This window comes from Lissotriton vulgaris, chromosome 7 (assembly GCF_964263255.1).
Source record: "Lissotriton vulgaris chromosome 7, aLisVul1.2, whole genome shotgun sequence".
NCBI classification, from domain to species: Eukaryota; Metazoa; Chordata; class Amphibia; order Caudata; family Salamandridae; genus Lissotriton; species Lissotriton vulgaris.
The window spans coordinates 182,015,725-182,041,660 of NC_141695.1; the positions used below are offsets into that span (position 1 = coordinate 182,015,725).

The 25,936-nt window shown below is 44.4% G+C and overlaps 1 protein-coding gene across 1 annotated transcript in view; it reads left to right on the plus strand.

Annotated features, from left to right (window-relative positions):
* LOC147701144 (uncharacterized) overlaps nt 1-25,562 on the plus strand; it is a 70,283-nt gene extending 44,721 nt beyond the window's left edge. The window contains exon 6 of the mRNA XM_086929310.1: nt 25,432-25,562. Within this exon, the coding sequence (XP_086785436.1) occupies nt 25,432-25,562 (131 nt within the window). The remainder of the gene's footprint in view (nt 1-25,431) is intronic.
* Nucleotides 25,563-25,936: the final 374 nt, after the last annotated feature.

Sequence of the window (25,936 nt, forward strand, 5' to 3'; positions counted from 1 at the left end):
AAGGCGCCACCTTCAAAATTATACTCTCACCTAATTTCACCTTTTCCGAACTTTTAGGCCCTTTCATTATGAATACTACCAATTTTACAGTTATTGGTTATCTGAATCTTCACCTGGATAACGAGCATTGCTCCAAGGCCACTGAACTTATTGATGACTTCATGTCCCTCAATCTAAGTCTTAAAAATTCTGGCCCTACCCATACTGCAGGTCACTTACTGGACCCAATTTTTTCTAATATTCAGAATTTAAACACTTTCCCAGCTCTACCTATCCCTTGGTCAGACCACTTTCCCATTAAATTTTCCTTTCAAATGCCAACATTCAATATCCTTCCTATGGCGCTGCCTGCCATGGTGAGAAAATGAAAAAAGCTAGACATTAACATTCTTAATACCTTGCTAGAAGACACGATACCATGCACCATTTCAGGAGTACAACATCTATCAATCTCTGTCCAATCATGGCTTTTAACAGCCATTGACTCCTGCCTTCCTCAGACTAAGCTGAAAGGCATTTACCAACGTCCACCCGCTCCGTGGTTCAATGACTCTCTAAAGTATGAAAAAACCAAATGTAAGAACGCTGAACGTCAATGGAGAAAGTCCTACTCAGTTGAGGCTAAAAATGAATACAAAAATCAATTAAATCAATACCAAAAGCTGTGCAGTAGAGCAAAAGCCAACTTTGTCTGCTCAAAAATTACTGCAGCTTTAAATCAAGCTAAAACACTTTTCAAAACAGTCAAAGAGCTAGCCGGCTCAAATACCTCACTAACTCCACCTGATCTAAATAAAACTCAATGTAATCAACTTGCCGCATTTTTTGTCGACAAAGTTGATAAAATCTATCAGACTATCCAACTTAATCAGGACAATCATGAGGAAGATCATTATGACGGTAGTGATGATAACAGATCAGACAGTGAAGAGACCAATTCTGCCACCCCTTCTGATAAAACCTCTACCCCTTCCCTGAGCGCTTGGCCAACACTCAACGTTGACACTGTCACCAAACTTCTAAGTGCGATAAAATCAGGTTCGCCAAAAGACCCGCTACCCTGTTCCATCTTAAAATTACTTAGTAAGAAAGCCTTATCTACCATCACAGACCTTCTAAATAAATCCTTGCAAGAAGAGTGAGTCCCACAGGAATGGAAGCATGCCATGATCCATCCCCTTCTAAAAAAAGCCAATGCTGACCCGAAGGTACCCGCAAACTTCCGACCAATATCTCTCCTACCTATTTTTGCTAAAATTCTAGAAAAGCATGTTCATCGCTGTCTTTCAAATTATACAACGACACATGACCTGTTACCTCCCCATCAATCTGGCTTCCGAGCTGGTTTTTCAACAGAAACCACTCTCCTAGGTGTAACAGAAAATATTCGTTTAATGATAGACAAGGGTGAAACAGTGGCACTGGTGCTTTTAGACCTCAGTGCCGCTTTTGACACTGTTTCACATGCGGTGCTAATAAAAACTCTTTGTTCAATGGGCATCTGTGGCCCGGCGCTAAATTGGATCACATCCCTACTCAAAAATAAAACCTTTCAAATTTTCTCAAATTCTGCGTACTCTGATACTATACCTTTAAACATGGAGTCCCTCAAGGCTCAATTTTAAGTCCATTACTTTTTAATTTATATATGAGCCCTCTTGCCAAAATAGCTAAGGATACCGGACTGATAATGTTCTCCTATGCTGATGACTCTCAGCTTCTCTTTTCCCTTCCACCAACAGGCAATAATGATCCTTCCACCTTGAGAACAGGGCTTACAAAAATCGCTGGATGGATGAAAAATAATTTCCTAAAATTAAACGGTGAAAAAACTGAACTTATAATCCTAGGAAAAAACAAAGAACTCTGGGGACCTCAACACTGGCCCCCGGAAATGGGCTCTCCTCCTATTCCAACCAACCAGGCCCGAAACCTTGGCTTTGTTGTTGATGACACACTCAGTATGCACCAGCAGGCCATTAAAACATCAGCCACCTGCTTTGTCATCTTGAAGTGGCTAAAGAAAATCTGCTGGATGCTACCAGATCATACTAAAAGAATTGTCATTAACGCCCTAATAACATCCAGATTGGACTATGCCAATATATTATACTTAGGGTCCAACAAAACCACAGTCCGCAAACTACAAACTGTGCAGAATGCTGCTGCAAGACTGTTAGGTAAAATTCCTATCCATGCACCCACTTCCAAACTCATACGTGAATTGCACTGGTTAAAAATTGAGAATAGAATCAAATTTAAATCACTATGCTTTATGCATAAAATCTCAGCAAACAAAGCTCCTAAATATTTGCAAAGTCTGGTACAACGTTACCGTCCATCCAGGACGCTGAGATCTGCAACAGCGAACAAATTTGCTGTGCCCAAAATAAGACTATCACGCATGGGAGGCAGATCCTTTGCTTACCTTGGTCCCTCCCTGTGGAACTCCATACCACAAGCTTTGTGCTCAGAGGTTAATTATATCAGATTCAGAAAAGCCATAAAAACCTGGCTGTTCAACATCTAAGTCAGCTGTCCTACTCTCTTCACTGAATCATAAGCGCCGGGAAACCCTTTGTTGGGTAGCTGTTTGCGCTATACAAACTAAACAAATAAAATAAATAATCAGTGCCACATTCACGATCCGGCCTTACGCCCTATGAGGTGGTATTTGGGAGACGAATGAACATTTGGGGAGTTCCAAAGCCACGCCCCATACATGATGTACCTTGTGTTCTGATGAATGATTATTTGGCACAGTTAACCGACCGTTTGATCTCTATTCATCAACAGGTTCCAGAAGCTCTTCCTAACAGATCTACAGGTGAGGCCCACAAGCTCCGACCTGGTGACCATGTTATGATAAAGGTCTTCGACAGATCGAACAGCTTGGAGCCAAGGTGGCGAGGACCAGAGCAAGTGCTCCTTGCGACCAGGACTGCAGTTCGAGTGAAAAACAGAAAGAGCTGGATCCATAGCACACACTGCAAATGTGTGTCGCCTACCTTGGTGGAACCTGCTGTGTTGACCGACCATCGAGAGATCCTGGAGATGGAGAAAGGCCAAGCTATTTCACCTGACGAATCTGAAGGATTATGTCTGGACCACACGGTCGCTGGAGAATCCCGATATCATCTGAGACCAAGGAAAGAATCTGCTTTGCCGAAAAAGACTGTTAAGCTACCGCCCTGGGTTAGTGAAACGGAACACCGATGTGACAAGGGGGGGGGGGGATCAGTCCTGCGTAGTGTAGTGACACCCGTCTTGACCCTCAGTGAAGAAATCAGCGACTGCCCAGGGATAAGAGCTCCAACGATTGTTTCAACGAGTTTGCAGAAAGATCGATTATTGCTGTTGTTAAAATGCATAACAAAAGAATAATTTGTGCTGTAGGGTTTGTTGGTGCTATGGTGGGTTTCGCAGCAATTACGTGGTACATTGAGAAGGTGGCCCCTGCTCGACAGCTTTTTGTTGCCACTACTCCAGTACCGGTGGGGCACCACTACTTTACACTTTCCTACCATGAGTAAAAGCATCGACAATCCTACCTCAATAATACCTTCATCCAGATTTTGCATCATACACATAATGCCATGAATACCACCAACTGTTGGGTATGTGGGATGATTCCTGCCCACCAGAAGAAGGGAGGAACACCTTTCATTCATCTTCCCTTCTCTCACAATGGTTCTTGTCACCTAGGTATGCGCTTTTGTTTGCATTTGGAAAGCCTTCAGTAGGTGGGATTAACTTCCACCTTAATAAAGTATGCTACCAAGATAAAGAAGGTTATCCACAAGCTAAAGGGACTAAATGGGAATGGGAAGAGTATCGACCTGACAATAGCTCAGCACCATATGTCTTCACGAATATGAGAGCTATTAAGACCAATGGACTATTTGTGATTTCTGTTACTAGATCTAAAGCAGATTTGTGTATTAGTAGTGTTGGGAGAATTCCAGTAGGAAGAAGTGACTGTACAGTGGTACACTGACTATTGAAGGTGCCAATATTAGCAGTTTTACAGCCTCGCATAATACTTACTTCATGTGTGGCAATAAGGGATATTATCAACTACCTGTTGGGTGGTCAGGGATTTGCTAGGTATCCTTTCTATTGCCCCCTGTGTTTCTGGCACCTGCATCTTATCACAGAGACTATAAACTTTATAATGATATCTCTAAGAACTGGAATAAGAGAACAATAGGTATGGACAAAGTCGATCAAACTGACACTGCTCTAAAACAATACGTTGATTTTAACTTAGGATTGTTCTTCTTTGTGGGTGCTGCATTGAACAGCAGAAAGATAAGGTGATTGACTCATTTTGTGGAAGCTGTTACCAATCAGACAGCTATGGCACTTGGAAACATTACAGAGGAGCTACAAGTTGCGAGGATTGTGGCACTCAAGAATCGCATGGTATTAGATGTGATTCTGGCTGATCGAGGTGGTGCATGCCGCATCATTGGCAGCAGCTGTTGTGTCTTCATTCCGGATCACTCGCCTTCAGTATATGATGGAATCTCTAAACTGCACAAGATTGCTGTAGAAATTCACCCAGAGACTGGTACATGGACATTTTCGAACTGGATATGGACACTCTTTATCATTTAAGGCTGGAAGCTACTGACTGTTCTATGTATACTATTGGTGATACTATTTACATGCTGTTTATGTATACAATATGGTCCCATGCTTTGCTCTATTTGCATTACTGCTTGTACACCTGCCTAAATAAATGTTGCAGAAATGAAAGCCCAACAAATGCTAACTAAAGAGGTCACTGAACTAATGACCATCGATGTACAGGATGCATGTCTAGATTACCCCAGATAAACAAATGTCTTCAGCTAACGCTAAAAGTGCCGTCTGTTGGAAATTGGCAGCAATCGGGTTAGCGTTAGCAGAAGCCATCCTGTATTTAGAGGCTATCTTGTCCTTTTTGTGGAATCCATTTTGTATTTCTGTCAGCCATTTTGTATGCCATGTGCTACCTTGTGTTCACTATGTGCTCTATCCTACCTTTCTGTTAACTGCTCTTGAAATCTGCCTAGAGACGAGATATATTTAGCATCTTCCACCTTCGCACATGCTCAGTTGATCTTGCAGCTGTCTTTGCAGCTGCCACTAGAATGTAACTGTCAGGATGTGTTTGCCAAAAACAGCCACTGTTAGCTCCTCCCACTTGTTGACTGTGCATTTTCTGTATTCCAGTTTCTGTGCCAACTTCTTTCCTATTGGTCTGAGAGAGAAGGGCGAACCCCTTGCACTGGTAGGCCTTGCTTGCTGAGGCTCACTACTACACAATGATGAGTTTATATTAAGTTGCAGGAAGAGATATATTTGGCAGCAGAAAGAACATTTTGGGATTACCATAAAAGACTTTGAGAACATTGCAAGTAGAGGGAGGGCCCTGATCTGAATGAAGAGCCTGTCAGCTTGGCAATAGTGTGAAGGTAGAGGTGTCCGATTCACAACGATGTTGACGTGATTATACTTGTTGCACTCCTTTATTCCAGGAAAATGCCAGGGGTAATTTTGGTTCTCTTGTGAAATTCATGAGTAAGCTGGAGGTCTACAAAAGTAAGTCACACAAACTTATACATCAATCTTTGTGAATCCAGCCTGGGGTGTTCACAGCAGAGGGTAGAGTGCTCTAGTGGTGAGTAAGTGATATGGAAGAGTCACTAAAGTACTAATGCAGTAGCCCAATTTCCTGATAATGAATGAGTTAATTACAACCTTAACTTGCAGAAAGGAGCTCTTGTGCAGAAGCAAATCTCTCTGGGAAGCGGAATTAGAATGCATTTTACATAGATTAGGGATTTTATTTAGTGATAAAATTGTGGTGGTGCTAAATGCTGTTGTATCAGAAGGAAACTATATATATACCTAGGAGCAGGGGTAACAGTAGAAGAGGATTACTGCTGCTGTGGGTGGGGGTTCCTGGAAGGAACCTTCAGTCCCTGAGATGCCTGAGTTGTCAGAGTACCAAAGCTCACAAAGGGGTACAAAAGGGGGTGGTGATGGACGGAGCATCTGAATCAATCAAGCACTCACACCCAGTCAAAAGATCTGGGTTTAATCCATCACCGTTCTTGAGCCCACTCTGCCACCCCAGTTCAGACATGGCTATGTGCAACTCAGTCTGACCCTGTACCTCATGGGAACAGTCCAGCCCTAACTGCCAAGCCATGTCTTCCCAGGACCGGAAACAAGCTTCCAAGGACTGGTTTCTGGCATTCCAGCCGTCTTCAGCCCGGCTTGCTTGAATCCAGTGGCAAAGTGAGCAAGGGACTCACGTCTGAGTATACCCTGCCACACTTATGGCGGCCAAAAGCGGTACAAAAGGGGGTGGTGATGGACAGAGCATCTGAATCAATCAAGCACTCACACCCAGTCAAAAGATTTGGGTTTAATCCATCACCGTTCTTTAGCCCACTCTGCCACCCCAGTTCAGACATGGCTATATGAAAATCAGTCTGACCCTGTGCCTCATGGGAACAGTCCAGCCCGAACTGCCAAGCCATGTCTTCCCTGGACCGGAAACAAGCTTCCGAGGACCGGTTTCTGGCATTCCAGCCGTCTACAGCCCGGCTTGCTTGAATCCAGTGGCAAAGTGAGCAAGGGACTCACGTCTGAGCATACCCTGCCACACTTATGGTGGACAAAAGCGGTACAAAAGGCGGTATTTTTGCATTTGGGATGCATCATCCCAAATGCATAAATCGTAATGTAAGTAATCGCAAACATTTTGATTTCTTAATTTACGATTGCATTTAAGGAATGACAAATTTCGATTCCTTAAATGCCATGCATGAAGCAAATTGAAATTGTGATTATGCTATTAGGGGGTCGCAAATTACTGTCACATGACACTGGACGGTATTTTGCAAAATCTTTGAAAAATTCACTAAAGTGCATTTTTCAAAGTTACATGTTACACACAAACACATGGCCTTGTGGCATATGTGTGTGCAACATGTGGTCACATGGCAATTTCAGGGGTGCAACAGGGTGTTCTTTTGGCATTCTTGCACCCTACAAATTGCATGCACAATTTGCGGGTACCTATTTGGTACTTGCAAATTGCACATTCAATTTCTGTTGATTCCTATCAGCCTCTAGGCCCATATGAATGCATGGGTAGCAATTCCTTTATTGCGAGTCGCAATTTGCGTGCCGCAATTAAGGGATGTTTAGAAATCTCATTTTTTTTGTGATTCCTACATTCATAGGCAATTGCGATTCTTGAATTGCGATTCTTTAAAAATCTAAATTCATGTTTTAAGGCAGTCTCGGAGGAGGGGGATTTGATGCTGCCTCCAGATTACGCTGCTCATCATATCCCCCACCAGAAACTCCTTAGCTATAATTTCATTTAAAGTTTCCATGACTATGTAGACATGGGCCAGTGGGGGTTGGACATAATGCTAAACATTTTGTCACTGCACCAGTTTGGAATGGGACTAGTTCCCCCAGACATTCCAGTTCAAGGCAGGCCCGGGAGCAGGGGAGTCTCATAGCGAAAGAAGAGACCTGGCCAATTTTCTTTCATTTGTAGCTTGCTGACCCTCTGCTTTTTGCTGTGTAGTGCCCTGGCTTTGCTATCTCTAGGTGGTGTTGGGTCCTGTGTGCTTAGCACCTTCATTTCACTCCAACTTTAAATTCTCTTGAGGTCCTTGCATAGCGGGGAAAGAATAATGGGCAAAAAGAAAATTGTAAGGGACATGATCCTTACTTCTGGAGTCTTTTTTTGATTTGTGTTGTCAATGTTGTTTCAAAGGAAATATAACTGACAGAAAGGCATCTCTCCACAGGTCCCATCATTCTACCTGGATTAATAGTGGATATGGCTACAGACCAGATGGCTACCCAGCCCACTCCATGTTTCTGCAATCCAGACATTATGCAAATCAGTGACAGTGAACCTAGCTCCAAAAGGAAGCATAAAATGAAGGATGGGGCGTGCTAAATTGCAATGCAGTTTCAGTTATGTTATGTTATGTTATGTTATGTTATGTTATGTTATGAGCATTTATTACGCGCACAGCTGCTCCAGCAAAGGAGTGTCCTGGTGCCTGACAAGGTAACAACATAACACAGCCTGAAAGGTGGCAAACTAAGGATAAAACGATTTAAGGAAATAAAAAGGTCTTAACGGCCCTACGAAATGAGAAAAGATCATCAAGGGCACGAATCTTTAAAGGAAGGGAATTCCACAGGGCCGCAGCACGTACTCGAAATGAGAGGCCGCCAGCATGGCTACGCTTGAACCGGGGGAATACTGCAAGTTCAAGGTCCGACGAACGTAGAGGGCGGGCCGGAACATAGGGAGACAAGAGATTCAGAAGAATCTGGGTAGGAGAGCCCTTGAGGATCTTGTGGGACAAACAGAGCACTTTAAATTGAATCCTCTGCTTAATCGGCAGCCAATGAAGAGAGCGCAGAGTGTTGGCAGCGGAGCAGAACCTGGGTAGGCCCACGACTGCTCTAGCGGCCGCGTTTTGCACACGTTGTAGATGACTGATTTTGGCCTGGTTTATCCCTACCAAGAGGGAGCTGGCATAATCGAGCTGAGAAATTACCGTCGCCTGCACCACAAGCTGCCTGGTCGAGGCGTCAACATTTTTTAACACAGGTCTTAAGCCACGCAGGATACCGAAACAGCAAGCAGCAGTTCTCTTTGTGTGGCAGACAAAGCTAAGGGCAGGATCTAACCACACCCCGAGGTTTTTTATCTCCGAGACCCGAGTCGGGGTGGGATCAAGCTCTGAAGGCCACCACATATCGCCCCAGAGTTCCGCTTGCTTGCCGATGATCATGATTTCTGTCTTTTTTGCGTTCAACTGGAGACAGTTGGAGTTCATCCAGCTGGCAACCGCCCGAAGTCCATTCTGGAATCTTGGGGCATCCAAACAAGAATCCCCGCTGAGCGTGACCGCCAGCTGAGTGTCGTCAGCGTATGACACCATAGTCATACCCCACTGCTTGACGACATCAGCCAGCGGCCTCACGTAAAGATTGAACAACATGGGGCTCAGCGACAATCCCTGAGGGACCCCAAGATTCAGAGGGTAAAATTTAGACTGATGGGGCGGGACGGCCACGCAAAAAGATCGGTCAGCAAGAAAAGAGCGGAACAACTGGAGAGCAGGGCCAACGACGCCAGCTTCCACCAGGCGCTGCAAAAGAATCCTGTGCGAGACGGTGTCAAAGGCGGCGCTAAGATCTAATAAAACAAGCACCGCCGTTTGACCCGAATCTAGCACAGTGCGCAGGTGTTCCACCATGAAGAGGAGGGCGGAATCCGTTCTGCGTGGCGTCCAAGATGTTGGCCCGCGTGAGATGGTCTGAAAGAGCAATGTTCACATGCGCCTCCGCTAATTTTGCCGGCCACGGAAGAAGCGATATTGGACGATAGTTCTCAGGTTTGCTAGAGTCCAGAGACGGCTTCTTCAAAATAGGCGTGACCACTGCCTGTTTCCACTTGGCGGGAACCAAACCAGATGCAAGCGAGATATTAATGAAGGAACAGACCGGCAAGAGGTCAAGAGATGCCGGGTCTCTAAACAAAGCCAGCCTTAAACGGTCTGCCGGAGACCCAGACTTAACTTGCTGAGCCAGTTTCTTGAAGCTTTCAGATGGTAGGCAGAGAAGAGAGTGTAAGACATCATGCACTGGAGGGCTAAGAAGCCCTCGGCCATGGGGCATAGCCGTGGGAAAGGCTCAATAGATGGCTTGGACTTTTTCAAGAAAAAAGGCCGCCAAGGTTTCGCAATGTGAAGTGGAACAAGTTTCATTCACAGAGGCCTTTTTTGCCACCAGATCTTTGAGAGCCTTAAAGATGGTTTTAGATGGATTAGTGCTGTTGCGGAATTCAAGAGCATAGAATGCCGCACGAGCTTTGCAGACAGCTCGATGGTAGGATTTGATGGTGGCCAGATACAGGGCTTTTTTACTGGTGTCATAAGTTTTCCGCCATTCTCTCTCAGCGCGTCTACATGTACTTTTAAGCGCACGCAAAGATCCATCATACCAAGGACTGGGGTCCCTTAATCCGCATTTGCTCAACGCCACCGGAATAAGGGAATCAAGGGCCCGAGTGACCCATTCAAAGAAACGGTCATAGCCCGTTTCCACAGTGTCTAACGGGCCCAGCGGGTCCTCAGACAAAAGGCGATGAAAATCCTCGAGTTATAGTTTATTCCAATGTCGTCTAGGGACAACTCGGACCGTGGATTTAAGAGGGTGCTCATACAGTGGGCACTGGATCGTCACCAAGAAATGATCCGTCCAGCCCAAGGGGGAAGGGGTTGAGACCCTTGCCTCTGCGAGATGTAATGTAATGTAAAAAATTCTTATAAAGCGCGGCTTACACCGGACGGTTTCTTGGCGCTTTTCACTTATTCGGTAAGAGGCATATGGGGGAGGTGAGAAGTGCTTATGTGTAGATGCTGCGGAAGTTTTGAGGAGAGACCTAAAGTGAGAGTAGGAAGGAGAGAGTCTAAGTTTCAGCGGGAGAGAGTTCCAGAATGAGGGGGCCAGGAAAGAGAATCTGAGACCTCCGTGTTTTTTGCGCCTGAACCTAGGCATCTGGAGGAGCGCATGGTGAGAAGATCGGAGGTGCCTGGAGGGGGTGTAGGGGTGCAGAAGGGAGGAGATGAAGGAGGGACCGATGCCGTCTAGAGATTTGTGGGTCAAGCAGCCTAGTTTGAACTTGCAACGCTCCGATACAGGAAGCCAATGAAGGGCTTTGAGCAGAGGGCGGATGTTTAGGTTGATGGTAGATCAGGCGAGCTGCCTGATTCTGTATCAGCTGTAATCTTTTGATTTGATATTGTGAGATGCCTGCATACAGGGCGTTGGCATAGTCGATCCGGGAGATGACTAATGCCAGCAGTACCAAGGTGAGGGCTTCGGTGGTCAGAAAATGGGCTATTTTCCGGATCTTTCTAAGCTGGAAAAAGCAGGAGGACACAGTGGCACTGACCTGGTGCTTCATTGAGAGATTGTGGGAGATGTAAACCCCCAGGCTTTTCACCTTGTCAGTAGGGATGAGGGAAAGGGGCCAGAAGGTGGAATTTCAGGGTTTGGATGGGCCTCCGACAAGAACAAGCTCCGTCTTGTCGGGGTTAAGTTTGAGATGGTGATCGCCCATCCCATTACTGATATGGCAAAGGGTGGACTGAAAGTCTTGGGCCGCTTCATCCGAGGAGTCGAGATTGAAGACAAGCTGAATGTCATCTGCATAATTAAATGCAGTGACATTCCTTCCCCGGAGGGAGCGGATCAGGGGGGTGAGGTACAAGTTAAAAAGGAGTGGGGTCAAGGACAAGCCCTGCGGGACGCCGCAGGTGGGCTTCATCCTGTCAGCCGGAAACTGGAAGAGTCGGACAGATTGGTGGCGGTTCGTCAGGAAGGAGCGGACCCAGTTAAGGGCCGTCCCACTGATGCCCGCCTCTTTGACACGGTCGACCAAGATGGTGTGGTCGACCGTGTCTAAGGCCGCCGACAGATCCAGGAGAATCAAGGCTTGGCTAATGTTGGAATCGGCGCCTCTACGGAGTTCCTCCATGACAGAGAGGATGACCGCCTCTGTCGAATGGGCAGGTCTAAACCCGGCTTGCTGGGAGTCTAGGAAGTTGGAGTCTTCAATAAAGGAACTGAGGACGCTGGTCACATGTGTCTCAAGTACCTTACTCAGGTAAGGGAGAAGGGAGATGGGACGGAAGTTACCCATAACCGCGGGGTCAGCGTTGTTTTTTTTTAGTATGGGAACCACCTCAGCGTTCTTGAACTGGCTGGGGACCTCACCGAGCAGGGGAGAATTGTTCAGGAGGGCCAGTGGAGGAGCGGGGCAAGCCGAAAAGGCGGCCCGGAGAATCGCAGGAGGGCAGCAATCTGTGGGAGAGCCAGATGAAACTTTATTAAGCAGGGAGAGAAAGTCTTCTTCTAGTATGGGGGGAAGCTGGGTCAAGGAATGGGAATTAAAAGAGGGAGTAGCCTCTGTGAGGGACGTCGCCGGGGATCGAGAGGAAATACTGTTTTTAATTTTGCTGATTTTATCTATAAAGAAACGGTTAAGGGAATTACAAAGTGCCTGAGATGGGAGGGGTTTGATGGTCACCCTATCCGGGTGTGAGAGCTCCTCCACAATGGCAAAGATTTCTTTAGATTTTTGCGCGGAGTTAAGAATTTTTTTGGAGAAGTAGGCAGTTTTGGTGGCTGAAATTGCCTGTTTGTATTCTCCAGATAGTTTTAAAAAGTGTAATTTTTCTGAGGGGTCATAGTTTCTGCGCCAGCGACGCTCGGCTTGGCGGAGACCTAGTTTTAAAGATTTAAGGCTATCTGAGAACCATCAATGTGCGTCATGGGGACGCTTAGTTCTAATTAACTTAAGGGGGGGCGACCTTGTCGCTAGCGGACTCTAGCCATTTGACAAGTGCGGCTTCCTGGGAGTCTATGGAGCCTGGGCTGGGCAGAACCGAAGATGTTAAAGAGGTAAGAAATAGGTTGAGGTCTGCTTTGTTCCAGTTACGGGCCAGGAGGCTAGGGCCTCGGCTACGGGGGGCGGTGGAGGGACCAGGAGAAGAAAGGAGATTAAGAAGTGGTCCAACCACTTCCGAGATTCGTGAATAAGGGGTCCAGGGTATGTCCACCTACATGTGTGGGATACGTGATCAGTTGAGACAGTTGAAAGGCCTCAAGATCGGCCAAAGTACTACTCACGGCAGGCGCGGTCAGATTGTCAAAATGGAGATTCAAATCCCCGAGAATAGAGAAATTGGCACACCCTACAGCCAGCGTACTAATAGCGTCTGGGAGTGCCTCCCTGAATGCCACGTCGCTGCCTGGGGGGCGATAAATCAATATGCCAGAAAAGGAGAAATGGGGGGTGATGGAGATCTTAAACGAGGCACTTTCGCAGCCTGCGATTTTAGGACCTCTACAATCACAGGGGTAGCAGGATCTGACAGCAAGCGCTATTCCCCCACCTTTAGTGGAGCGATTAAGCGTGTAAACCGAGTACTCAGAGGGGAAGGCCAAATTAAGAATAGCTGTGTCAGTCTCCTGTAGCCAGGTCTCAGTCAAACAGAAGATATCAGGTGACTCATCCTCAATGAGATCATAGATATCTTGGTAATGTTTCACCAGCGACCTAACGTTCAAGTTCCAAATACTAAGCTCATGCAGGGAGCGTTTACTTCCAGAAACAGAATCCTCACTGATACAATGAGGGAGGGCGGGGGCACCAAGCGACCATAGTACTGGTCGCAAGGAACCTGTACACCCCCCCTCTTGCTAGTGTCTCAGGCTTCAATTAGACCTACTGCTGTGGATAGTGTACCACCACCTATCGACTGGGTTGACATTTTGGACAGATGTTCTTCTTCCCTGCATGCATGTATTTCTCCCTTGTTGGATGAGATTTGTTACGGTGAAGATACTGTTAGCCTGTTGATTTCTATTTTAAACGTTGCCTCATGTTGACAGTTTTTGGTACAGCTGCAGTTGACTACCTCTGTTGATAATAGCACTCCTCAGTTGTCCTCTCAAGGTTACTGGATAGCGTAGGCCCTGACCAGTCCTTCCAAGTTCGAGGTGTTTTGTGAAGCAAGAGGGGCAGATGGTTCAGGGGTTCAAACTTTAGGATTGGGTGCCCTGTACAGGGCACATCGATAAGGGCCTAAATCGCAGATTCAAGCTACTCCCTTCAGCCTTAGTCCTGCCTGAGCCTCCCCCTTAACTGCTGTCTCTATGTGGTCATTCTAAATGGAGATCCCCCACCCCAGGGATGCTGTGAAGAGTCTTATGGGTACTATAAAAATAAGGTATGTCACTGTTTGATCAATCATATGGATTGCAAAATCCCGGAGTCTTATGACATCCTATTGGTATGGAGGGTGGGCCCATCACCCAGGTTTGGATGGGCCCATCACCCAAAAACATTAGAGATGATTGTGTTGGTATCAATTGTAGGAACTGTGGTCTGGCTCAGCGGTTGGTCAAGAGTGGGTCTAGGGCCCATTTAGTGGGAGACAACATTAGCTTGTCCACTTGGCGTTTTTTTATAAGCATTTGTCACCCAGCAAAAGGGTGGAATACGAGCCCTTGCCCTCCAGGGATGCTGCTGGGGATGGGTTTTCAGTCTCGACCTCCAACAGATTTTTTCATCTCTCTAACCTGGATAGTTTAGAATGACACCCTGGTCTGTCTACCAGCAATAGCGATATTCTGGCTACTAGTCTCTGAATTCCTTCCCACCAAGGCGCAGCCGTCCCTCACTAATCCAACATGTTCTTCCCCTACTCCATTTGGAGTGTGCATGCTCTCCCTTAGTTATGTTGGGCCTCCTCTTTTATGCCATGTAGCCTGGGAGTCTCATGTTTTGGGCAAAATTGCTCTGCTCCTCCATTATAAGATCGTCACCTGGAATGTTGCTGGCTTGGTGTCAAAACTTGAGTCCCCCGATTTGGGTTTTTCGACGGATACATTTGACATTTGCCTGTTCCAAGAGACTTTGGGCCAGCTTGACCAATTCCTCATGCAGCGCAGTGCAGCATCCGCAAGTTCTGTGCTAAGTGAGAAGGAGAGAGCAGGAGAGAACTACATTTACTGAAATATGGCACTCTCATACCCTGAAATTGGCTGCCATACACCACGGAGACGCCTTTGCGTTATAGTGCAAAGGTGTCTCCGTGAGTCAAGCATAGGTTTTGAACTGGAAGTATACCCTTCCAGTTAAGAAAATTATGCTTAGACTAACTTTAAACATTCTTCCACTTTATATGTGTGCTATAAAATGTAGTACACATGCAAAGTCGGAAAATAAAGGAGAAAAAATAATTTCTCCTTCCTATGGCTTGGTTGAAGGGTGAGCTATTTTCTGATACCAAACTCTGTCTACTTTATTTAGGAAATTGGGTTTAGTGTCAGAAACCTTCGATGGTTGCATAGGAATGCCCATAGTACTAAGTAATTCAAAGCAGCGCCATGCGCTGCTTCGAGAAACGTTCACATTGTTTCCTGCGCAAAACAAGTTTAGCACTGGATAGAAAATTGGACAAAAAGATTTGGCGCCAATATGTTGGACTTTTGTGACACAAACACAGCATAAAATCTGCCTCTTTTTTATTTGCCCCAGGCGTCTAGCAGGGTGTGTCAATTTTAACCTGAATGCTGCCCCCACAGGGAAGGGAAGACACTCAGGAGCGTTGTCAGTTTGGATCAAAAGTACTGTTTACTGCATGCCCAGAGAGTTTGCATTGGGTAGTACTGATGTACAGTGTGTTTCCGTTTCCTACAGGTAGTGTATACTACTTATATAATAAGGGGATTTTGGTGCTGAGCTTCAAGTAACTGTTATTATTTTTTTTTTATTAGTTTTATATAGCCCAAACTACACCCGAAGATATCAGGTATCAGAGCTCTTTACATGAGCACCAGTTTTGTTGTAGATGGACACATTCATTTTTGTTAGGAACTGGGAGATTAAGTGATTTGCCCAGAATCACAGTATGTTGAGCATCTTTGCTGAGACTCAAACCCGCTTCCACAGCTTCAAGGTCGACCGCTCTAGCTTTAAGGCTACATCCTCTCCCTTGAACAGATTGGTTCACATATGGCTGCGCTGGCTCCAGATTCTTTTAAAATAGCAGCAGACACTATTTAATTCGAAATTTGAGCCCTTGTCTGTCCTGCTAGAAGATCCTAACAGTTATATGGATGAAGCCTGGGGTGTTCCTGGCCTCACACTTCCCCTCTTCAAGAGGAGATCTGCTGCTCTGTTATAACTAAATACATTTACATATAGCAATTGTCTACGGGCATGCAATGGGAGGACCAATTCTGACCGGGAGGGCAGCCACATGTATCATCGACCACAGTGCACCAGCCTTATTGACTATATCTTATTAGAGAGTAGGTTGTGGAAATACTTTGTAGACATGGAAGTAGTCCCCAGGCACGATAGTGATAATAATGCTCTGGGGCTGATATTGGGTGCTCTGGGCAACACCCTTCTAAATAATTTTTATGAGGCACTAGACAGAAGGTTGGATCCAACCAATAATCGTCATAGGCTCAAGTAGAGCTTTCTGATGGAATCAGAAAAAGCATTGGGGAAGGTGTTTGAGGTAGTGTCTGTTAGTTTGGATGACTCAGACTCCCTGTTTAGACTGAGTGAAATTTATAAGCTTATGTTCTCCTTACTAAGGAACTTATTCTTGATAGAAAGTAGGCCCATTCCCTCGAGGAAGAAAGAAGCCCCCTGCTACACCTGCTGAGTGGCTAGGTGTTGCCTTTCCCGATCCATCAAAACTGGATGGACAGATCACTCTACAAAAATCAATTGTTGATTATAAAAGAGACTCCAGCCCTTAAAATCTACAAAAGACAAGCACTAAGAGCCACTCTGTACAGTGGAGAGCTTTTGGATTTCCAAGAAACCATACCCTTAGAGATTATAGAAAATATTTTTTTATGAGGAACCTAAGTGGCTTACCAGCTAGCACCCACTTGTACCCCTGCATCTAGATTATGGTGATAGATGCATCAATAACACAACTTGTTTAAGACAGCTTTTGTGCTGGCTGAGATTCTGAGGGGCATATTACCAACAAGTAGCGATATTTATTGCTAAATAGGCTTAGCGAAGATTTTTTTATCGTTGCCTATTGCTGGATATGTTAGCGGAGAAAACATGCTATTAGCAACGTTTTTCTCCATTGTGCTAAAATAGCCAGCAATAGCGGCGAAATGCCTGAATATCGCTGAGAATACAGCGATATTCACGCATTAGCGATGAAATGCTCTTAGCCATGTTATCCACCTCCCATTGGATAACATGGCTAAGAACTGGTCTGGGCAGGTGTTAGTATTTGGAGATATTCGCGCTTAGCGCAAATATTTCCAATGCTACGCCTGCCTTGCTAATAGGGGATAGCGAAGTTAGTGACTTCTTTCAGTCGCTAACTGGTTGGGTACGCCCACTTTGCATGTCATTAGCGATAAACATCGCTGACATGCAAAGCGGGCCCCAAATCGCTCGCTATCAACTAAAACCTGTCGCAAACATCAGTTACCGACAGCTTGCTAATAGGGCAATAGAATTATTGCCGCTTAGCGGCCAAAAACTAAATTTAAAGCTAAATCGGCGATAATTGCCTATCGCCCTTCTTGGTAATATGCCCCTGAGTTACCCCAGAACGCGTGACATTTCTTATGGCCATAGATGACCTGTAGGATTGCCTAGCTTCGGATAACGTAGTGTAGGCTGGGTCAGAGGGGGTACAAGAATCTTTGGTTTTCCCCTGCAGATGCTGAGTTCATTTTAAATCTGAGCTAAAAGGCTTTTTGACAAACCGCACTCAAACACTACGTCTTGGAGATCTAGTGGGTGCCAAACAATCCATCACTTGCGGAGTGCCACAGGGCTCTTCCCTGTCACCGCACTTATTTAATCTATACATACTCCCCCTGATTCAGACTCTAAGAGACAAACAGGTGAGAGTCTTCAATTATGCCGATGATTTACTACTGCTTTTTACCATCGACAACACTGAAAACTCCATACTGCATTTCCAGTCTACCATGAGAATCATTACAACATGGATGGACCAAAACCAGCTTAAACTGAACCCGGGAAAAACCGAGTTAGTCCTGACCGGCGACAGCGCCAAGTACTGGGGCCCACACTACTGGCCTTCTGAAATGGGCCAAGCTCCAACACCCTCCTCGTCGGCCAAAACACTTGGAGTCACCGTGGACTGTGATCTTTCACTGAAAGCACAGGTAGGTCAGGTGGTCTCCAAGTGTTTCTTCCAACTAAAAAAAAATCCGGAAGGTCCGTCGTCTACTTACGCCAGAGGCAATCACCCAGGTTGTGATCTCCACTGTCCTGTCCCATCTGGACTATGCGAATGCCATCTATCTAGGTCTTCCCAACTACCTATCCAAATGCATCCAGATGGTACAGAACCATGCTGCGAGGTTAATCCTGAACCAAACGAGGCGACAGGCAGCTACCCCCCTACTTAGGAAACTGCACTGGCTTCCAGTCACCCAGCGCTGTGCCTTTAAAACTGGATGTATAATATTCAAATCCCTTTACTGCAAAAGCCCCACATTTATTAATCAACTAATCTCCAGATACACTCCATCTCGAAACCTACGCTCACTCCATCTGAGCCTCCTGCAGACGCCCTCTTTCAAACTTAAGCGCGCCGGAGGCCGTAGGTTCGCTACACTCGCCCCCTGCTTGTGGAACTCCTTTCCTGTGGAGATCCGGAATTGTCAAGACCTTCTCTCTTTCCGGAATTCTGTTCAACATACCAAAGCATTAAAAGGAAATAGATTTGCTGCAACCTGGGGATTAGGAATTTTAGGACCTCATAAAGAATTTTAAGAAGTGTTACCAGACAATGCATTGTGATTTCTTTCTTTTTTTGCTGTACGCGTGGAGGCTATTTCTGTATGTGCTGCCGAATGCAGCACACATAGAAAAAAGCAAAAACGAGGAGAAATAAAAATATTTCTCCTCGTTTCTCCATTCTAATGCCTGCTCTTGAATGGCATTAGTTTTTTGCGCAACCTTAGATTTACACCTCCTTGTAAATCTGGGGCAGCATCTAAAGCAATGGATGTTGCAGTAGAATGCCCACAGATACACCCATTGCATTCCCCTTTCATGCTAAGTGATGTGTGTAAAGGGACCTTATTTACAAGGCGGCGTTAAGCCGTAAAAAGTGGCTTAATGCCTGTTGGACTTGGCCCTTTTTGAAGGGTCATCCCTGAACTTTTTTTCTTCCTCCTGTATTTCCTCTGAACTGTTTATGTCGGTTGTATGACTCTGGGCACTTTACCACTCCTGATCAGTGCTAAAGTGCATATGCTCTTCTTATGATAAATGAATGTATGGATTAGTGACTCCATGATTGGCTTATTTGATTTACAGTCAGATCCTAGTACAGTGTAGCACGTGTGTGCCTTGGGCATGTAAATCAAATGCTGATGGTGGGTTTGCAGCACTGGTTGTGCCACCCAATGGAGCAGCGTGTAAAGTGTGTCTCAGGCCTGCCACTGCAGAGCCTGTGTGCAGTCTTGTACTGCCATGTTGACTTGGTAAGTGCACCCACTTACCAGTCCCTAAATCTTCCCTTTTCTTCATATCAGACCCCCTAATGCAGGCCCAAGGGAAGGGTGCATTGTAAGTATAAGGTAGGACAAGCCCTGCTGTGTGTGGCATATCCTTTTAGTGAATTACAGCCATTTTTGTTTTTCACTATTACAATTCCCCATAGGCCAGAATGAGCAGTTTGATTATAACACGTTATAATCCTAACTGACCCAGGGAACATGGTAGAAATTTGAGTTTAGTATGTCTGAACTCAGAGTGATAAAATAGATCTTTAAGTGAAGATGGTTTTACCATTCTGTGTTTGAAAATACCACTTTTAGAAAGTAGATATTTTCTTGCCTAACTATCCAAGCCTGCCTCTGCTAGGTTGTGTATTCTATGTCTGGAGTTTGAGTGACAGGGGATGTGGGATTTCAGGAGACAGGGTGAGTCAGCACAAGGATGAATAGAGTGAGGGGAGGGGTAGCACCTGGGTCTGAATAGGGATGTCCCTACCTTCCACAAATGCTGGCTCCTCCTCCTGTGATGCGTCCGATGTCCCTGGCCCACAGTGCCAAAGGAAAGAAGGAGTCCTGTAAACAAAGTGCTCCAGCACTGCAAAGAACTGGTTTGGACTAGGTACAAACACTCTCTGCCTTCAGAGACAAAGGATTTTGGTGTATAAAAAGGGGGACCCAAACCCCAGAACTTTAGATCACTTCTGGGAAACAAGAAGAACCTTTGCTGAGGAGAGGAACCAGAGAGAAACTGAAGGAGGAGACGATACCTAAGGTGAGTGCTGTTTGGGGGATTGGCCTGCAGTGGTTGCTTGACTACCAAAGAAAGGAGAAAGGAACTTTGTGCTACTATCATAACCTTGTAAAGGATCTCCAAGGGCTTGACGATTGAGCTTGCCTTCTGCTGAAGTCTCAGGGATAACAGACTTCACCAACCAGCTCCCCTGAATTCCCTTGCTGGGAATTTGAAGTGCCTGCTGTTGTGCTGGGCCATCTGAGAGACTGCGTGTCGCTAGGAGCAGAAAGCACGACACACGGAGAAGAAGCGTTACGCCGCCACAGCTGCTGTTGTTGCATCACTTAGTAAGAGTGCCACCGCTACCGCTGTCGCCATCGCATCTCCGAAGCACCTCGCATCACCAGAGAAGAGTGTCGCAGGGCCTGTCACGTCTCAGAAGATTCACTGAGTCGCCGCATGATCATTGGGCGTGCACGCATCGCCTCGTCGTTGTCGCATCAAGAAGAAGACGCTATTTTGTTTAATTACACCGGATCGGCATTGCATCGCGGTGCTGCTGATCGCATCGCCACAGAAACCCAGTAAGAAACCGACTCATCACCGCCCCACGCGGAGAAGAACTGACGCATCACCATTTTTGGGTGTAAGGAACCGACGCATCACCTTCCCAGCAACTCTTTTGTTTGTATAGTGTTACGCATCCAAAGGTACATTGAATGTAAAGTGTTGCATTTACCATCTAAGGACAACTAAGCCATTTCTACCATTTTGAAGTACAGTATTATGGATTTTTGTCGTTTGTGGTCTTGTGTTAAGTCTATATAAAAATGCTTATTTTTATAATACAACCTGTGTGATGTCCATCTGTAGTGTTTTCACTGTATCACTGTATGTGTTCACAAATGCTTTACACACTGCCTCCGAGATAAGCCTGTCTGCTCGTGCCAAGCTGCCAAGGGGGTGAGCAGGGTTTGTTTTAGGAGTATAGCCCCTTACTCTGACTAGACGCAAGGGTCCCTATTTGGCCAGAGGTACCTATCTCTGCCAACTAGAGACCCCCAGATCGAACAATGCCACTTTGTAAATATGGAGAAGGGCATATCACTACCAGAATGTGGTATTCGTGTATGTATCGTGCTGAGTGTCTCGTGTGTGTGGCGCGTGTGTGCGTGGCGCGTGTATGGCATGTGAGTGTAGAGCGTGTATGGCGTGCGAGTGTGGAGTGCGTGGTAGGATGTTTGTAGAATGTGGAGGGAGTCAGTTACTAGAAGGGAAGGCGGAGGAGGTCCTGTGTTCTTGTTGCTGTATTACTCGCTACTATGAAATAAAGAAGAAGACTTAAGAAAGCAACTCTGACTACGCGTCCTGCTTACAATATATGGCGACGAGTGGGATCTACAGCGACAGCAACATTGAGCACGTTTTTTTTTTCGGACTTTTAAAATTTTTCTCAATTCATGAAGTTCTGCTCAACTAACCTTACAACGTTAATTACCATCGAGTGGCGTTCTTCTTGATAAATTGGTACGTTTTAAAATTTTTTTCTTACTTCTTAATACACTATTTTTCATAGTGTATCTTTCAAGTTATCCCTGGCCAGCATCGGCACGAGCGCAAGTTGCATCTTTCAAGTTATCTCCGGGCCAGCATCGCCACGAGCGCAAGCTGTTGTTGTCATCGTGGAACTCCGGAGCGTCATCACCACGCTAAGCGTCATCACGTGACCTTCTCATCGTCATCACGCTTGCGTTTTCTTCACGTACAGCGGCCATTGTTGTTGCCTCTTGTATCCTAGCAACGCGCTAACGGAGAAACGCGTCTAGTGCAAAACGCGTTAAGGAAACAACATGCTTTTAAAAGAATTTAACAAATACTAATTGCCGGATGCTGATTTTATCGCCGGTTGCCGTTTTATCTGTGAAGTACCAGTTTTAATATTATTTAACCTTGGTGAACTGTTGAGCAACATAAACTTAAGAGGTTAAGTATTTTTGAACTCTGGTGAACTATTTGTGCAAGCATTAGCAACTATCTGAGCAACATAATTATAAGGAAGTTAGCTATCAACATTATTTTGAACTTTGGTGAACTTTTTGCGCAAGTATTTACAAAGGAATCTTTTAAAAAAAAATTTTCTTTTGTATGGTGTAACTTGTATTTTTATTGAAATGTCTTCAATTCATCCACCACCATTTTTTTTAGCAGAATCTGGTGAACCTCCTATTGCATGGGACTTATGGTTAGATATGTTTGAAGCCTACGTGGAAGTTTTAGCTGAAGAAGAGTCTTCACAAGAAAGAAAGGTTTCATTGCTTAAACATAGATTAGGTGCTGTAGGATTAAGGGAATTTAAAAATCTTCCCAAAATTGAGAATGCTGGTGACATGGGGGTCTACCAATGTGCCGTTAAACAAATGCAAGAAAGATTTGGGAGGAAAATTAACGTAGTGATGGAAAGGTTCAAATTTTATTCAAGGGCTCAAAAAAGTGACGAATCTATTGATCAATATGTGTCAGCTCTAAGAGGTTTGGCTGTCACATGTGAATTTGAAAGCATGACGTACGACCAAGTCTTGCGTGATCAGATTCTCATGAAAACCAAATCTAAGAAAATCCAAGAGAAACTATGGTCATCTGGAAGCACTTCTTTAAAAAATGCTATTGAAGTAGCTAGGGGTGTAGAAATATCCGACCAATGCATTCGCGAGGTCAGGAATGAAAAGAATGATCCTGATCCTAATTCTATTAATGTTGTAAATAAAGGGGACAAGCCCAAATTCAAGAGTGATAATAAGATAACTAATTATTCATCTTATCCCAGTAGGAAAGGAAATGAAAAAAGTTTCGAAAGAAATAATGACCCGTCAGTTACTAGAAGGGAAGGCGGAGGAGGTCCTGTGTTCTTGTTGCTGTATTACTCGCTACTATGAAATAAAGAAGAAGACTTAAGAAAGCAACTCTGACTACGCGTCCTGCTTACAATACAGAACATTGCTAAAAGTGTTGTTCTGGTTGCGATATCTTCTTGTAAATATGCCCCTCTGTGTTTTGTGGACTGAAAAGGTGCGATGGAGCTCAAGAAGTGTGAGCAGACATAAATAACTGAGATAGTGTCCGATGAAACAACCAAGTACTTAGTGTAGGACAGGGTGGCTGAGCATAGGTGGGAAGGTTAATAGGTGTAAGGGAAATGTTATGTCCAATTGTTTTGGTTTTATAGAGATGCAAAACAGAAAATATACTGCAGAAAGTAATGGAAGTAGTTCACCTAAGAAGATTTCCGATAGTGTGTACAGTTTTTGAAGGTTACCTATTGTGTGTTCAGTTTTTGGAGGTTGCCTATTGTGTCTACTGTTTTGTGCAGTTTTTATAGATGTGGTGGAGGTGAGTTATTGAGGTTTTGAAAGTAGAGTATTGGACCCGAATGCTGATGTACATGACATATTCTGTATAAAATTCATGAGCACTGTATCACATTTATAATAAGTCAGTTGGGTGCAAACACACATGCTGTTTACCATTTAAGTGAAGGAGAATATCGTAGATGTGATGTTTTGTGGTAAATGAATTAAAAAAATACCTGGTCTAGTTTAACACTACAGCACTTACAGCCAATTGAAATAAAAACATATATTTCCACTAAATTGTCTGATATTGTGATGAATGTACCGCCTTCAATAACAATGCAGTATTTGTATCTCTCCAGAATCTAGTTGACTATATTGTACAGCTGGGAGATTATAGGCATGGTGATTTGTTTTGAGGGTCTACCAAATTATTATCCTCAGGCAAGTTTTGTCTAATAATTCTTTGCATTATTTTTGGTGACAAACTCTTTTGTGGCACATATTGAGAAGCTTACCACCTGGTTCTGTATGCGTAAAGTAATCAGAAAAATTTCTCAATTCCTGCAGAGAACGAAGCTCCCGAAAAATCTATTTCATGCTCTTATCATTGCTAGGTTAAACTATTGCAATTCTCTGTTGTAGGGTTGTCGGCTATCTCCTCTAAAAACTACAACTTAGCCAGAGTGCTTATTCTGGGCTCGCATTTATGTCCATCTTCCTTTCCTTTAATGGCAATGAGCAAGTGTTGGTTATTGAAGAGCTTTTGTTTCTGGGCCATATACATCCTCACCACTGATAGTAACTTGGCTTTTCTTTTCTTAACCTATCCTGCAACTAGATAACTTCAATCAAGATCTTTACATTATGCTTCCATACAAGACAAAAATATATATGTAACATAGCCTGGTTCTCTTGTGGAACCCTCCATGTGAACCAAGATCACAATGTATAAAACTGCAAAAAATATGCCATAAGAGCAGTCTAGCGAAAGGCAGAAGATGCTTTTGAACCCAAACGGAGACAACTACTAGTAGCCAGATCAGAATGTTCTTAACTGTATGACATATCTTCTAATTGGTTGAAAGCATGCCCAATCAGAACTCTTGAAGGATCATGTTATTGAAGAATCAGTTTGACAAAGCATTCATCCAATCAGAACAATGCCTTCACACCATTTTCAATGGCTATATGCTAGTCAGTAGGAACAGCTGTGGCATGGGGAGATGGTAAACATGTAGTCATCTGTAGACTGGAGTGATATGCTCTTACTATTATTTTTAATTGCCTGGTAAGCCAAAGTGGGTCTCCCCTCCTTCTTACCGTGAACTAAAAAAGATAAAAAGTTGTTGAGCTCCCATATTTACAATGGGGGTAGCAGTCAGAACAACACACAATGGTTCAGTGATGTCTACCCTTAACACCCACAGCAGCTAGGGTATTACAAAACATTATGCTTGGATAACCATGTACCAAGTTATTACCCCTCTAAGTGCACCTGCTGTCTTTCCACTAAAATATACATCACTGATATCCTTATAGATCGGTGTCCAGGCTGTTGGGTACCCATACTAATGTATTCCTATGGAAGGTTACGCTCTTAAAATGTATTGTTAGTCAAGCACATGAGGACTCTAATATACTTACTGCATACCTAAGAAATTATAAGATTAATTTAGTAATGAGGTTCTTCATCTGTTTCAACATTTGTTTTCTTGTTTTATTGCCCAATTCAGCCTTGAGAAAGCTTATTCAATCAATCCAAATACCAAGTGAAACATGTGTCAGCCTAAAGATTTTGAGAAGGTAGAATGCAGTACAATGAAAAAATAAATTAATACTGAAGTGCTTTATTGCAGCAAAAGTGTTCATTCTAGAAATGTGTTATTTTTGCCCTGAGAAAATTACCTATCTGTGTATGAGGTTCCCACCAAGAGCAGTCAATGGCACATTATGTTCTCTTATTAAGTTATTAGTATCATGACTGAACAGAAATAGGTAAATTGATTGGTGCTTTCTTTTTGTAGAAACAAAAGTCTCTGTTCAATCATGAAACATGCAGGTTTAAGTGACGTACATCTTTTCATACTCACACACTATTTCACCCAGTCAAACAATGCATGTTATGGAGAGTTCTACAGTTTTACCAACTTACAAAGTACACTAGAGGATGGGAAACTGAGGTGTGCTGTCTTTGTGTTTCAGGTAAGCCGGAGAAAACGTATAGCATGAAAGGGTGTGCTACCAAGGATGCCTGTGAAGTCGGACTTCTCAGCATGGTGTCACCTAAAACATATCATTATGGGTTAAAGTGTATTTCTTCCAATAAAGGTTAAAATCCAACATTTTCTCAGCCTTGTTAATCATAGGTAGCATCATCAATAATTCACTGTTGCCATTGGAACCATCTGATGCTGAGAGTCAGGTGTTATGAACAGGAACACAATTTGAACTAACCACATCTTTGCATCACCACCCTGGCTACACATAATTAGGCCAAAGTGATGCACATTGTAAAGACACCATGCTGTTTATGGGCCAATCCCACTTCTACTGGGCAAGCTATGTCTGTAGATTGGGTTCCACCTGTAGGCACATTGAAGCCTAGAGCATTTATTATATGTAAGTATATATGTAAGTCACTCATAGAGAGGAAATGGAGTGATATGGATAGTAGATTTTGACAGTACAGAGTGGGCAGACAAAGAGG